The sequence below is a fragment of the Mus caroli genome, unplaced genomic scaffold, assembly GCF_978045245.1.
Source record: "Mus caroli unplaced genomic scaffold, Mus_caroli_1 scaffold_8, whole genome shotgun sequence".
Classification (NCBI taxonomy): domain Eukaryota; kingdom Metazoa; phylum Chordata; class Mammalia; order Rodentia; family Muridae; genus Mus; species Mus caroli.
Genome location: NW_028227263.1, coordinates 127,373,566 through 127,388,848, shown reverse-complemented (window position 1 = coordinate 127,388,848; position 15,283 = coordinate 127,373,566). Strand labels below are relative to the sequence as shown.

Below are 15,283 nucleotides of genomic sequence, written 5' to 3'. Positions count from 1 at the left end.
CTGGACTACACAGTGAGTTCAGGTCATCCAGGACTACATATCTAGACCATCTCAAAAACCTAATTAAATTAATAAAACAGTCATGTGATCACTCTATCACTATAACTCACTAATAAGTAATCAGATGTAACCCCAGCAGCCTTAAGCCAGGGACCAGCTCTGTGCTGATCAGTCTTGTGTCCCCTTAAAGCCCTCTCTAGAGCCACAAATGTTAATGACTAAATGGGTGAGAAAAGACTCCAGAGAAAACTACACAGTACTCCTCGATGTGCCAATCACTGGGGAACTGAGCCTCAGTTTCCCCATCGATTATCTAAGAAAACTTGTTGCAAAAAAAAAAAAATCGCGAAAAGCATATATAAAAATATATAAGCCAGGCTGGGTTGTAGCCAGGTTTTGAGTTCTCTGCTTCCTCTTCTGGCAATGCTTCCCCTTCAGGTTTCTCTGTGCTGCTCACCTTTTGTCCCCCCCATTCAGATATTAGTGCACTGAAGCTGTCATCTCTGACCTTGCTTCTAAACGCAGCTCCCTCCACAGAGAGGGCATTATTGCTCAACACCAAAGTGTACTTTCAAAAAGAAATTTTTGCACCGCCTCCTGGGTGCTGGAATGTTCTTCACCCTGTCCTATTTAATCTTACTTTTGTGATTATCTCTGTGTCCTCCAGTAAGATGTGTGCTCCGTAGAAGCGGAGAACTCTTCTGTTTTGTTCACCGAAGTCTCCTCTGTGCAGAGAAGGAACCCCAGACCTTAAGAATGTACCCCCCCCCCATAGCGCAACACTAAGGGTAAAGAAAACATTTGGAAGCATATAATCTAGATCAATGATTTACCAAGGAACTTATTTGCACAGCAAGCAGTAAAAAGAAAGTGTATGCACCTTTTTCTTTTGAGACCGGGCCTCATGTAGCCTAGGCTAGCCTTCTTATGTAACTGAGGATGGGCTTGACCTCCTGACCCGCCTGTCCCCACCGTCTGAGTTCTGGTCTCCCACGTTTGTATCAACACCAGCTATTTTAGTTGGTGCAAAGGATTGGTCCCTAGGCCTCATCTAAGCTAGGCAAACAAGGAACACGGAAGACGGAGGGGAGGAAGCAGCCTGTGGATCGTAGGCACCATGGCAAGGACTCAGGCTTGGGAGCTGAGGTGGAAGGGAGCCATGGAGGAGTTTAAGCAGAGGAAGCATTGTAGACAGTATCTGGTGTCCATATGAAAAACAAACAATGGGGAATTGTGTTAGTCTGGGTTCTCTAGAATAGTGGAATTTATAGAATGAGTCTCTTTGTCTATAATATATAGAAAGGGGATTATTAGAATGTCTTACAGGCTAGGGTCCAACCACTAAACAATGGCTGGCTATAAACAGAAAGTCCAAGAACCTAGAAGTCACTCAGTCCATAAGGCTGTCTGTCTCAGCTGGTCTTCAGTAGATGCTGGGACCAGGACACTGGAATTCTGTGGGACTGTGATAGGCAGCCTTATTTTGGTTGAGTGGGGCTTGTTCCAGTGACTCAGTAGAGAACTCTACAAGGGACAGAAAAGCAAGCCACGTTCCCAGAGACAGGTGCCTGACACCACAGAGCCCCCAACTCCATAATTCTGTGACTATCAGTCACGCAGACAATGTCCCAAGCTTCTGGCATTCTGGCTAGACTCCACCCCCATAGTTACCTGACTAAGCTAGATATGCTCCTCTCCACAGTTACCTGATAGCCCAGCCCACTATCAGAGGGGCTGCTTGGCCCCTCCTTGCTCTCTTTAGCCCTCACCTTTTTTACTCTCTAGCCCTCCTCCTCTCTCTCCCTTCCCTCTCCACGTGGCCATGGCCGGCCTCTCTCTCTCCTTCTACCTGCTTTACTTCCCTCTGCCTTTCTACAATAAAGCTCTAAAACCATAGACTGTCTCTGCTCATCAAGGCCCGCCGTGCTTGAACGATGGGATAGGCTTTCCCCTAATGAGCCATGTCCAACCTCCCGCTGGAAGGCCATCCTGTGCTCCAGCCATGGACCGAACCAAGGACTCTCGCCTGCGTGGAAACCATCCAGCGCCCCCTCTCCCCCTGCCCTCTCCTCCCTTCGGCCCCAGGGCTCAGTGCTGCCCCGGAGCCCCCATTTTGTTCTCAGCTCTTCCGTGGTATCCAGCGTGGGATGCTGGAGGCTGGAAACCTGGTGCCTAGGACTGCCCCTTGTCCACCACCCACCAAGTGGGGTCATTGGCTTCCCACAGCCAGACACCCACCCGGGGCCGCATGGAAAGCGTGCGGCACTCCTCCCATGTGCGCCTGCCCAGAGCACGGGAACGCTGGCGGGACGCGGGTTCTCTCCCACTCCCCTCTTTCTCCCACACCCACGGCCCTGCAGAATTCCAAAAAAGTGGTCTCTAATGCCAGAGAAGGAATGGACTTGCTAGCAAGGCAAGAGAAAGCAGACAAAGACCAAAAGCAAGCATCTTTCTTCCATGTCATTATATAGGCTCCCAGGAGAAGGCGGGGCCCAGATCAAAGGTGTGTTTTCTCACCTCAAGATCCAGATCAAATGTGGTGTCTTCACTCTTCAAGACCTAGATCAAGGAAGGGCAGTGGTGCTGCAAAATCTGTCAAAATGGCAGCTAGCCACTCCTTCCCACCCCAGCCTACAGCCACCTGCCCTAGCAGGAGTTGTCAAAAATGGTAGCTCCTATCAAAATGGTGGCACCATGACATCTCTGCAGCCTGCAGCCATCACAGGAGCTGTTCACAGTGGTCCACCTTTCCTGCCGCAGACTACAGCTTTGGTGAAACACCCAGAGCCACCTGTGGACGGGACCAATTTCCCATCCTAATCCATGAGCCCCAGGCAGGGGAAAGGCAGTGAAAAAAGCCCCCAATCCCTGAACAGGAAAACCCACAAGTCCCACCAATACCTGAGTCCCCCCAAGCTCAGGATTTACACCAATCCTAGTAACTTTAATTTTTTTCAAATCCTATTTTTAATGATGGTTCTTAAACTCTTTAACTTTCTTATAGCCCACCACCCACCAGAGGTACTGGAAAAGAAAGGATATGGGGCAGGGGGAGGGGGAGTGTGAGAAATGAACCTATCTTAAAAGGTTCTTTGGAGATTTCTCATCTGTGTTGTCTGGAAATCGGCAGTTCAGTTCACAGGTTAGCAGTGGCAGCTAGATCCACTTGCAGACACTTCATGGAAACACTGAGAGTGGGGATAGCAAACACAGATCAGCAATGGTGGCACTACCTAGCAGAGACAGCCAAGCCTCAGCCTCCGCATGAGTCAGCTGGAGGGACCAGGAGGCAGGCCAGGAGAAGTTCTCAACTGTGCCTCTCTCAGGGAAGTGAAGACCAGTGAAGAAGCTAGACCAAGAAGTGCTGGAGAGCTAGCTCTATAAGCAAGCCTAGCTCAGCCTCCATCACTGTCCAGCTAGTCCTTTTTATATGTTCTCCAAACATCATGTGTCCTCCATGGGTCTTCCCTCAGCACGTGCATCTATCTCAGCTGACATCACTGTGCCAATCAGCCTGAGTTCACGGAAGCAGCAAGAAACCATGGCACATCACCAGAAGTTTTTTGCTGCATATCTCTCTACGGAGTCCTGACAAATGCAGTTCAACTACCCAGTGTAAGGCAGACCAACACATACATGTTGTTAGCAAAGAATCCTTTATCGTGTGTCCTTTGACATGCTTGCTCTAGCAGAGAACATCCTTTCTCCTGTGTCTGCTTCAGCTAGACATTCCTTCAGGAGTCTGCCTTAGTCTTTCACCTGTGTCTGCTTCAGGAAAACACTCCTTCACATGTTTGCCCCAGCAAAACACCCTCCAACACAAATGACTCTTCAAAGAACCCACTTCAAATCCTCACTCTGGAAATCTCTGCCCTGAAAAGCTCTGCCCACTAAGAAATCCTATATAAGCCCTGCCCTTGTCCAGTTCCCTGTTGCCCATTCCTGGGAGCAGAGGGCAGCCATCCCTGGCTTCTTCCCTCTTCACTGGACCCTCCAATAAATCTCTTTCATAAGATTTTCTCTGTGATGCAACTCTCTTTTCAGAAATAGAAAAGAAGCAATGAAGAGAAGAAGTGAAGAGAAGGATCGGGGATGGGGCTCTGAGCTCCTCAGTTCAGCTGGGGATCCCCTCCCCTGGAAGCTGTAACACCTCTGCTGAGGAGGCTTCCTCTCATAGCTATGTGGTTCTTTGGCTCCAGTGTCTCAGGATGCCCTTCCATTGGGACACTGTGCAGTCTCAAAGCTATAAGGCTCCTGACCTCCCGTGTCTCAGGATGCCCTGAGATACCTTCTCCCCTCAGATCTGTAATCCATTTGAACAGGAACACTTACACCCAGCACTTAAGATGCAGAGGCAGATGAATCTCTGTAAGTTTGCAGTCAGCCTGGTCTACAGAGCAAGTTCTAGAACATCCAGGGCTACCTAGAGAAACCCTGTCTTGAAAACAAAAAACAAAAAGTTGGAATCAAAAGATGTGTGTCTTCCTACCTCAAAGGTAGACTAGGAGTGGATCCATCTACTTCAAACCAAGCAAAAAATATCTCACAGGTATGCCTTCCATTTCTGGATTGTAGTTCATTACACATGTAGTCAAGCTGGCAGCCAAGAATAGCCATTACATGAACCAAGATGAGGAAAAAGAAGAGCAGAGTAGTGGGCCCTGAACAGAGGGGCTGTAGGGTGATTTATTTTACGTTCCTGGCCCTTTAAATGATTCCCCAAAGACTAGACCACTGACAGTTTGTAAATGCTTAAGCTAGAACTGCTTGACCCTATGACCTTTAGTGTCAGTTGCCTCTTAGACTTCTAAGAACAGGAGAGGATATTTTAAAAGCCAGCAGAGCCTGAGAGAGAGAGAGAAGGGTCCAGGAGACAGAGTAGTAGGACTGGAGTAGGGTCCAGGTGGCAGAAGAGCAGTGTCAGAGAGTAGGATTAGAGCAGCCAGTTGATGCAGAGAAAGATTGAGCAGATTGAAAATAACAGGCAGTTGAGCCAGGAGAAGCTGAGCTGGGGGAGAGAAGATACTGTTACTAGACAGGAGAAGAACCCACAAAGTAGCTAAAGAAAATAAAAGCTACAATTGGCCAGACATAGGGCTAGCTATTTATAGGGAAAAGAAACATTAAAAGACAAGTGGCCACCAATGGTGGCTAGGCAGAAAGTGGGGCTTGATTTCAAGTACAGTGGAGCAAAAGGCAGGAAAAGGAGAGATCGTTATTTTGTTTCCAAAAGCCAACAGGGTGTTTCCTGAGGCTGTTGTTGGGACATCCCCAGCATGGTTTTAGCAGCAGTTTTTTTCTTTTCCTTTTTCTCATTTTGGGATGTTTTGTTTATAAAACACTGACTGAGCAACTGGACAAAAATGAAGGTGGAAATAGAGAAGCTCTGGAATCAAAAAACAGAAGACAGGACACGCAGTTCTAGAAAGATCTAATCGCACCTTCAAAGCAATGTTTATAAAACAAAAAGGGAGACTAAAAAACCCCAGGGATAGACTAAATAGTGTTCTGTTAACTTTAAATTTTCTGAACGTTAATGAAAAAGGAACAACAGCATCTGAGAGACACTAGATTACAAAAAACAAAAAAGAACAAACTGTGTAATTGAATCATCCTATATACTACATTCTGATGTGCTAACATCAGAATGGAAGCCAGCAAATGATTTTCATTGGGGATGCAGATTTGTTTATATTTCTATAGGAAACAAAAGCTGTGGATACCATCAAAAGTGATAAAGCTCAGAGTTGAGTAGGAGAAGTTTCTGAAAATCTTAGCCATCCAAAAACAGCAAAGAAGAAAGCCTGGCCAGCCTTCCCCTGCCAGCCAGAAAAGCCTGGCACCTAAGCACTGACAGGCCTATGAGCAGGAGTACTTGTTGGAGATTGGGCTGTATCCAGGGCACCTGGCTTCCAGGTCCTTAATTTATTCCCCTAGTTAGGTCCAGAGCTCAGAGTGATAAGAGGACGAAGGAGCAGGTCAGCTGCATGCAGTTAATTAGGGCATAATAGGCAATTGGTTATATGTTTTTACAATGTATGTATCTTGATTTAATTTCTATATTCTTTACCTGTTAACAGACAGTTAAGAAAACATTTGGAGAAGTGAGATAGGAGTTCGTTCCTAGGCCTGGGAACATGAACTCATCTGACCCTGCCAGCAAGATGGAGACATTGTCCCTGAAACGTCTGGACTCAGACAGCTGTTTACAACAGAAGCTGTTCTGCTGTTGGGAAGTCCCCAGCTGTCCTAGGGCCTGGAACCTTGAATTTAGTTTCTCCCTAGGATCAAATGGAGTTTGAAGACAAAATGGTCGTACTTAGAGTAAGTTTCTTTTGCATGTTCCCAACAAAACAAGCAGGAGAAAATGTAGTGTTTATTTTACGTGCCTGGCCCCATGGCTAGTCACCTGACTCTTTGGGAATGCTTACACATTAGAACTGCTTGACCCTTTGACCTTCAGTTCCGGTTGCCCCTGGGCTTCTGGGAACAGCAGAGGATATAAAAAGCTAGCAGAGAGTGGCAGAAGGGAAGTAGGCAGGAATAGGGTCCGGGAGACAGAAGAAAAGAAATTGAGCAGAGCGAAAACAAGAGGCAGTTGAGCCAGGAGAAGCTGAGCTGAGCCAGAGAAGATACTGTTAGGAGACAGTTAGGAGAAGAACTCATACAAAATGGGGAATAAAGGAAAAAATAAAAGCTACAAGGAGTTATGTCAGCCAAGCCTGTGAGATGGTAGAGGAGATGGTAGAGAGTTGAGGCCTGGCCTTGGTGTGATCACCAAGATAGAAAGATGGCAAAGTTATTCTCTCTGGACCATATGAGTTGAGTATCCCTTATCCAAAATGCTTGAGACCAGAGCATTTCAGATTTAAGCTTTGTTTCAGATTTTGAAATATTAGCATAGGTATATAAAGTGAGATACTTTAGAGAGGAGACCCAAGCCTGAATACAGAATTTATTCCTTTACATTGCCTCCTCATAGTCCTGGTCTCAGTTACTTTCCTCTTGCTGTGATGGGATGCCATGACCAAGCCAACTTATAAAAGAAAGCCTTGCTGAGAGTTTTAAAGGGTGAGCCCATGACCAGCCCAGCAGGGAGCATGGCAACAGGCAGCTAGATATGCATAGCACTGGACATTAGCTGAGAGCTTACATCTGATCTGCAAGCAGGAGGTGGGGGGGGGGAAGGAAGAGGAAGAAGAGAGGAGAGAAAGCACCAACTGCAGAGTAATGTAGGCTTCTGAAACCTCGGATCCAATCCGCAGGGACACGCCTCCTCCGACAAAGCCACACCTCCCAATCCTTCCCAGACAGTTCTGCCAACCGTGGACCAAGCATTCAAATGTATGAGTCTCTGGAGATTGTTCTTATTCAACTACCACAAGCCTGAAGGTAGCTTTTACACCACGGTTTGAGGGGGTCTGTGGGTCTTGTTGTTACTTAGGTGGTTTGGTTTGGTCTAGGTTTGATGTTTGTTTTGTTTTGAAATGCTTATTTCTCTTATGAGTGTTTGCATATTTATATGTGCACCATGTGCATGCAGTGCTCAAGGAGGCCAGAGGGGGTCACTGTATCTCCCAACACTGGAATTACAGATGGTTGTGAGCCACCATCTGTGGGTGCTGGGAATTGAACACCAGTGCTCCTGACTGCTGAGCCATCCCTCTAGTCTCAAGGTTCTGGGGTTTGTTTGTTTGTTTGTTTGTTTGTTTTTGTTTTGAGACAGAGTCTTCTGTAGCACAGGGCTCGAACTCACTAGCCACGGGTGACCTTGAACTTCTGATTCTCCTGCCTCTACCTCTTGAGTGCTCTGATTGTAGACCTGAGTCATCACACCTGCAACCTGTCCTATGAGGTCTGGTGTGAGTTTTCCCATTTGCTCTTCTAGTCAGAATACAGAAAGTTGTGGGGACCTGAGGATGTAGCTCAGTCAGTAGAGCATTTGCCTGCTATGCACAAGGTTTGAGGTTCCATCCCGAGCAATGCATAAACTGGGTGTGGTGGGTGGTTTGAATGAGAACGATGCCCATAAACTCATATATTTGTAGGCTTTGTCCCCATGTGTTAAACTGTTTGGGAAGGATTAGGAAGTGTGGCCTTGGAGGGGGTGTGGCCTTAGAGGAGGTGTGGCCTTAGAGGAGGTGTGCCACTCAGGATAGGACTTGAGGTTCAAAATCCCACATCAAGCCCAGTCTCAATCTCTCTCTCTCTCTCTCTCTCTCTCTCTCTCTCTCTCTCTCTCTCTCTCTCTCTCTCCCTCTCTATCTCTATCTCTCCTTCTCTCTCTCTCTTCTCTCTCTCTCTCCTCTCTCTCTCTCTCTCCCTCTCTATCTCTATCTCTCCTTCTCTCTCTCTCTTCTCTCTCTCTCTCCTCTCTCTCTCTCTCTCCCTCTCTCTCTCTTTCTCTCTCTCTCTCTCCCTCTCTATCTCTCCTCTCTTTCTCTCTCTCTCTCTCCCTCTCTCTCTCTCTCTTTCTCTCTCTCTCTCTTCCTCTCTCTCTCTCTCTCTCTCTCTCTCTCTCTCTCTCTCTCTCTCACTCTGGGTCAGGATGTAAAGCTCTCAGCTTCTGCTCCAGTCCCATGCCTGACTGCTTTCTACCTTGGTCATTCACTAACCCTTTAAAACTCCTAGTAGTGTCTCTTCCCAGAGATAAGGGTTACTAAGACCTAAGACATAGAGCACGGTGACTCACTCCTGTAGAAACTCAAGGTCATCCTCAGCTACATTTCAAGGTTTTAGACCAGCCTGGTCTACATAAGTCTCAAAAAAAAATTTTTTTTTTGGATTTTGGAGCATCTTGGATTTTGTATTTCCACATAATGGGTGGGTGTTCAAGCTAACTTAAGTTTGAACTGCATACTAAGTACTGTCTTTGTGACTGCATTGCTGTGATCAAACACCATACCCAAAAGCAATATATGGAAGAGAGAGTTTATTTGTGTTTCCATTTCAAATGGAGTGTCCATCCTGGCAGGAGAGGTTTGGCAGCAAGCAGCCAGATCAGGAAGTGAGGCCACATCTTCAGTGGTATATATAGCTAACTGGAAGTGGAGCAAAGCTGTAGACTCTCCAGGCTTCCTCCAGCAAGGCTCCACCTCCTAAAAGTTCCATAAACTCCCCAAATAAATGTGCTTATGGGGTACATATCTTTCAAGCTCCCACACCAGATAGGGATGAATGTTCAGTGAGAAATTAGGTAACAGTATCAAACATTTGGAAAACAGACAGAGAGATGACTGCTATTGCAGAGAACCCAAGTTTTGTTTCCAGCACTCACAGTAGGCAAGCTCCCAACCACCTGTAATTCCAGCTCTGGGGAAATCTGATGCCTGCTTGTGGCCTCCATGGGTACCACACACACACACACACACACACACACAAATGAAAAACAACTCATATGGGATACAAATCCGTTATAATCATCAATAGAATACACTAAACATAATTTTAATCTTTCAAGGAAGAACTACATTAAATTGTTGTTGTTGTTTTGGTTGTTTTGGTTTTTGACACAGAGTTTCTCTAGGTAGCTTTGGCTGTCCTGGAACTCACTCTGTAGACCAGACCAGACTCAAACCCAGAGATCCACCTGCTTCTGCTTCCCAAGTGGATTAAAGGTGTGCACCACCATCACCTGGAAAACTACATTTAAAAAAAAAGAAAAGAAAAATGATGGAAATGTCAAATCTGTTGTTAAGCCACCACCCACCACCAGCACCACTGCACAGCAAGAAGTTCTTGGAAAAATAGTGAACTGTAATTCACCGAAAACGTAAAGAAGTATGTTTATGTTAAGAAACTAGCACAAGTCAGCTGTGGCAGTGTGGGCATGTAACCCTGTCCTTACTCTAGAGGTTGGAGAAGGAGGCCTGGCATGGGTCTGAAGGCCTGCCTGCGATAATGGAGAAAGACACTGTCTCAGAAAACAAACTTTAAAAACCACACAAATGGGGGCTACAAGATGGTTCTGTGGGTAAAATATTCAACACACAAAGAGGAGGACCTGTGTGTGGATCTCCGTCATTCACGTAAAGCCAGGCACCATCTCACACACCCACAGTCCCAACACTGAGGAGGTGGAGACAGGAGATTGCTGTTCGAGCAATCTAGATGATTCAGTAAGCCCCAGAGATATACTGTCAAAAAATGAGGCAGAGGTCTGGCAAGATGGCTCATCGAGTAAAGCCCTTGCACTACACCTGAAGACCTGAATTCAATTCCTGATGCCCACAGAATGGAAGAAGAGAACCAACTCCTGAAAGTTGTCCTTTGTGTACCACAACATGTGTGTGACATCACATGCACACACTGATAAATAAATAGAAATAAAAAAATTTTGAGGGGTGTCTGGAAAGATGGTTCAATGGCTAAGAGCACTGTCACTCTCTTCAGTCACACCAGAAGAGGGCATCGGATCCCATTACAGATGGTTGTGAGCCACCACGTGGTTGCTGGGAATTGAACTCAGGACCTCTGGAAGAGCAGTTAGTGTTCTTAACCACTGAGCCATCTCTACAGCCCAATAAGTCTCTCTTGTGTGGCTATTACTGGGGAGACATGAACAAACACTTACTCCTGCCATATAGGGAACTGATTGACAGTCCAAAGTAAGGGTGTCACTAAAGTCCAATAAAATGTTTTCCTTTCTAGGAGTTGCTGTGGTCAAGATGTTCCTTCACAGCAATAAAACTCCAAGACACTGTTTGTATAAGCTTGGTGTCTTAGTTAAGTTTTACTGCCAGCTTGACACAACCTGGGGTTGCCTGTGTAAAGGGAACCTCATTGAAGACTTGCCTTCATCAGGTTGGCCTGTGGCTATGTCTGTGAGAGAATGTCTTGACTGATGTGAGTGGATGAACCCACTGTAGGTGTCACCATACTTAGGCAGGTGATCCTGGGGTCTGTAAGGAAGCTACCTGAGCATGAGCAAAGAGCTAGCATGCAGACAGTGCTTCTCCATGGTTTCTGTATTCAAGTTCCTGTCCTGACTTCCCTCAATTAGGAATTATGATGTACAAGTGTAAGCCAAATAAACTCTTTGCTCCTCTAAATTGATTTGGTCAGAGTGCTTTATTACAGCAGCATAAAGAAAACTACAGCACTTGGGGAAGAAGGGACCTGGTGTATGTGGTCGGTTTCAGGAATATCCTGAGACTTGTGAGTCGTTTACATCCTGATTCTTAAGCAGTGTTACTTGTTTCAGTTTGGAAAAATTATTGCACAGCAGTCTGAACCAGAGAAAGCTTAGAATAAACAACAAAACACAGTATTTTTTTTAACATCAAGAGATTTTATGTATAGTTACACAGAAAATACATTTGGAAGATCTCATGAAATTTCTCCTTCATTTTTTAAGACTAAAGAATTAAATAGAAACTCTCAAAGTGTACTTTCCTTTTCTTCTTTTTTTTTTGTTGTTGTTTTTGTTTTTTCTTTTATTTTGTTAGATGCCATGAAATAGGTGGCAATACCTTAACTGTATGTGTGTTGTTAGGCCAAAGGGCCTCTTCCATCCTTGTCAAGGGGAGTGCTAACCTTCTCTCCTTTCATACAACACCAAAGTGTACTTTCAAAAAGAAATTTTTGCCAGGTAGTGGTGGTGCACACCTTTAATCCCAGCACTCGAGAGGCAGAGGCAGGCGGATTTCTGAGTTCGAGGCCAGCCTGGTCTACATAGTGAGTTCCAGGACAGCCAGGGCTACACAGAGAAACCCTGTCTCGAAAAACCAAAAAAAAAGAAAAAAGAAAGAAAAAATTTAAAAGACCTTCTGAAGAGGCTCTCTGGTCCAGTAAATTAACCAAAACTTCTTTGAACTTTTCAGACAGACAGATGTATACATTGTTCAAGGAGGGTTTGGGGTGGAGCTCAGTAACAGGACAACTTCCTAGAATGCCCTGGTGAGGAACTCCAGATGTGGCTCAATTGATAGAGCATGTGCCTAGCATGCATAAATCCCTGGGGTTGATCACCAGCACCCCATAAACTACGTGTGGTGATACAGACTATAATCCCAGCATTCAGGGGATACTGAAAGTCATCCCCTTCATAGAGAGTTCAAAACCATCCTGGGCTCTATGAGACCCTATCTCAAAAAAAAAAAAAAAAAAAAATCAAAAAAGAAAACCAAGACCAAAGCCAGGCCCTAGGGATATGTGGGGGAGAGTTGGCTGGACACAGTATGCCATAGGTGTTAAAGTTCTGCAAACCTGGAGTAAGGGTGGGGATCTACTCAATGCACAGTATATACCTGTATGATTTTTTAAAAAATAAAATAAAATCGTTTAAAGATCCTCGAAAATAACAAAAAAGACACCAGCAACACAAACAAGCCCACTGAGCAGTTGAAAACAATCAGAGTGTGGACAGAGGAAATGCAGTACTTTCTAAGACAGAGGAGGGGAGAAAGAGACAAGACAGAGAAGTTTGGGGCTGGTGAGATGGCTCCGCCAGTAAATGGGCTTACAGCCAAGCCTGACACCCTGAGTTTGATCCCAAGGACCCATATGATGGAAAGAGTTGTCCTCTAACCATCGTCCCACCCCACACCCCCACTCCCTCCATGCTTTCCGACACCGGCAATAAATAATTAAATGTAATACAAAAATATAAAAGATGGAGTGAGTTCCTCTCTCACTCTTAGGGGACTTAGGATTTATCTGGGCATTTGTGTTGAAGAGATTGCAAGAAAGGAAGAGCCCTTGTTTCTAGGAGGGATGCAAGTCAGGGAAGGCTTCTTGGAAGAGGTACCCCAGAGCAAGGCCTTTGTGTTTGCTCTGTCTGCTTGGAATAGTTCCCCAGATTTAAGCATGGATGCTCAGGTCCATTAGTTGGGTTTTGGCTCAGTCATTACCCTTTGTTCAGGGTGCTAGCCTACCTGACCTAGGCTGTCCAACCCTGTGTTGTGTGTGTGTGTGTGTGTGTGTGTGTCCCTAAGGTTAAGACTGGATGTCTTCATCTGCTACTCTCCATCTGGATCTCACTATGTAGATCAGGCTAGCCTGGCTCTACCTCCCAAATGCTTTAATTAAAGTTACCACCACTGTGCCTGGCTCCACTCTATTTCTTGAGACAGGGGTTTGTTGATTGGGCTAGACCACTTGTCCAGAGAACCCCTTGGATCCACCTATTCCCTCAGTGCTGGGGTTAGAGGTCTATCGCCATACACAGCTCTGTGAAGGTGGTGGGGCTCAAACTCAGGTCCTGGTTTGTACAGCAGGCACTCAAGCAGTCTCCCCAGCATCCTCTTTGGGTTCTATGGAACATCTCACCCTTGACATAGTCCATATCCCATCAACTGTTTCCTATATGTCTTCTTGTGTAAACTGCTAACTCCTGGGGAAGGAATTGGCTCCAGCCACTGTCAGCCCGGCACCTTTATATCAGGGTTTTGAACAAGCAAGTGCACAATGAATATTGAACGAAGAACGAAAAGCCATCTCCGAGCTCCTGCATCCAGCTATGCTTGAAGCTGCACAGTTGTGCGATGGCCTAGGAAATCCAAATCCTTCTTGCCTACACCGGCATCTCAGACACCATTTCGTGGCTAGTGGATATGGATGCCTTGGTCACCGCACTTTCCTCATCCTGTGGATCCCTCAGGGCCCAGTGGCATGCAGCCTGGAGTGACTTGCAGAGTTGTTTTCTTCCGAAATACAAAAACATTATGGGATTGAGAGCACTGTGAGCCAGGGCCAGGCCCGTAAATACAGGCTCCGCCTCCAGGACCCGGGCGAGGAGCAAAGAGTGCGGAGGAGCCGCTGCAATGATTACCCGCAGGACGTGATAAGGGGTCCAGCAAATGAAAAACCCCACCACGACAGCTGTGCCCAGGGGCCAATGGCGGCGGGCCATCTGCCGTTGGAGGATGCCGTGACAACTGGCCATGAACACCAATGGCCCCAGGAAGCCAAAGAGGAATCGAACAGTGGTGATGGCAACCTCGGCGCTGACCGATCCCCCATAGTCTATGCCACACACAAGTCGGGGAGGATAGTACTCCTGAAGCAGCCTACGGTAGACAGCAGAAGGCACAGTCAGCAAGAGGCCCAACATCCAGGAGGAGACCTGGACCACACGCACCCCAAGTGTTCGATGATCTGCACCCTTCCAGGAGGGCCTGAAAGCCAGTAGGAAGAGATCGCCGCTGAGGCCGGTCAGGAGTAGCACACTGGCATACATAGACAGAATGGTGATGGAGGACAACAGCCAGCAGCCTGCCGCCCCGTATGGCCAGTGGCCCTTTTGGGCGATGGGCACAGCCAGGAAGGGCAGAGACACACAGCAAAGCAAGTCCGCCATGGTCAGGTGCAGGAACCAAGAGGCCCCAAGCCTGTGGCGGGACTCTTTCCAGGTCACCCACGCCACCAGGGTGTTGCCTGGCACACCCACCAGGAAGACGGCTGCATACAGCACAAGCAGGACTATAAGGTAGACATCACTAGTGAAGCAGGTGCCAGCTGGGCAGTCTACGGGCACGTCCGGAAGGTCACTGTAGTGTTCATGGTCATATTCATAATCATAATACTCGCTGGTGGTGTGGTTCATCATTCTGGCCCCCAGACACCTGCAGGGGACAGACAGGAGGGAAAGTCAACGGAAAACTCCAGCCTGGAAAACTCCAGCCTTGCCGTACAGCGGCTCCATGCTAGAGACACCAACACTGTGGCGCAGGGTGCCTGCACTCCAGGATACCAGTATTCTGTGCCAGTTATTGCCAACTAGGGGATGAGCCTCTAAGAACTCCTCGGAGGTCTGTCCTTATTGTGCTAATTGATGTGGGCAGATCCATGCTAACTGTGGAAAGATCCCTGGCTGCGATCCTGGAGAAAGAGGGCCAACAAGATGGCTCAGCAAGTGAAGGTGCTTGTCACCAAACCTGATGACCCGCGTTCAATCCCTGAGACCCACACGGTGAAAGAGGAGAAAGGGTGCTAAAAAGTTGTCCTCTGACCTCCACACATCTGCCAAGCAGCACATACATACTCGCACACATACAGAAAATAAAAATGAAGATTTTTTTTAAGTGAGATAAAAATAAATGGGGAAAACATGTGGGCAGCAGCGTGCAATCACCACTAGTGTTTCTCAACTGGTTTCAATGTGATCAGCTACTTCGAGCTCCTATTGCCTTGAATTCCCCTCCATAATAGACAAGATATTGGAACTGCCGGGCGTGGTGGCGCACGCCTTTAATCCCAGCACTTGGGAGGCAGAGGCAGGCGGATTTCTGAGTTCGAGACCAGCCTGGTCTACAAAGTGAGTTCCAGGACAGCCAGGGCTACA

The 15,283-nt window shown here is 46.8% G+C and overlaps 1 protein-coding gene and 1 non-coding gene across 2 annotated transcripts; both read right to left on the bottom strand.

Moving 5' to 3' along the window:
* Positions 1 to 11,431: 11,431 nt before the first annotated feature.
* LOC115031673 (U6atac minor spliceosomal RNA) lies at positions 11,432 to 11,557 on the bottom strand. Its single transcript, XR_003837338.1, has one exon. It is a non-coding gene; the product is annotated as a U6atac minor spliceosomal RNA (small nuclear RNA).
* A 976-nt stretch (positions 11,558 to 12,533) lies between these two features.
* On the bottom strand, positions 12,534 to 14,557 carry C5ar2 (complement C5a receptor 2). The gene has a single exon (XM_021165926.3). The coding sequence runs from the start codon at positions 14,546 to 14,548 to the stop codon at positions 13,514 to 13,516; it is 1,035 nt and encodes a 344-aa protein (XP_021021585.1). The 5' UTR covers positions 14,549 to 14,557; the 3' UTR covers positions 12,534 to 13,513.
* Positions 14,558 to 15,283: the final 726 nt, after the last annotated feature.

Bases quoted from the DNA above. Each gene is read 5' to 3' on its own strand.
- C5ar2 (XM_021165926.3), bottom strand. From the start codon at position 14,548: ATGATGAACCACACCACCAGCGAGTATTATGATTATGAATATGACCAT.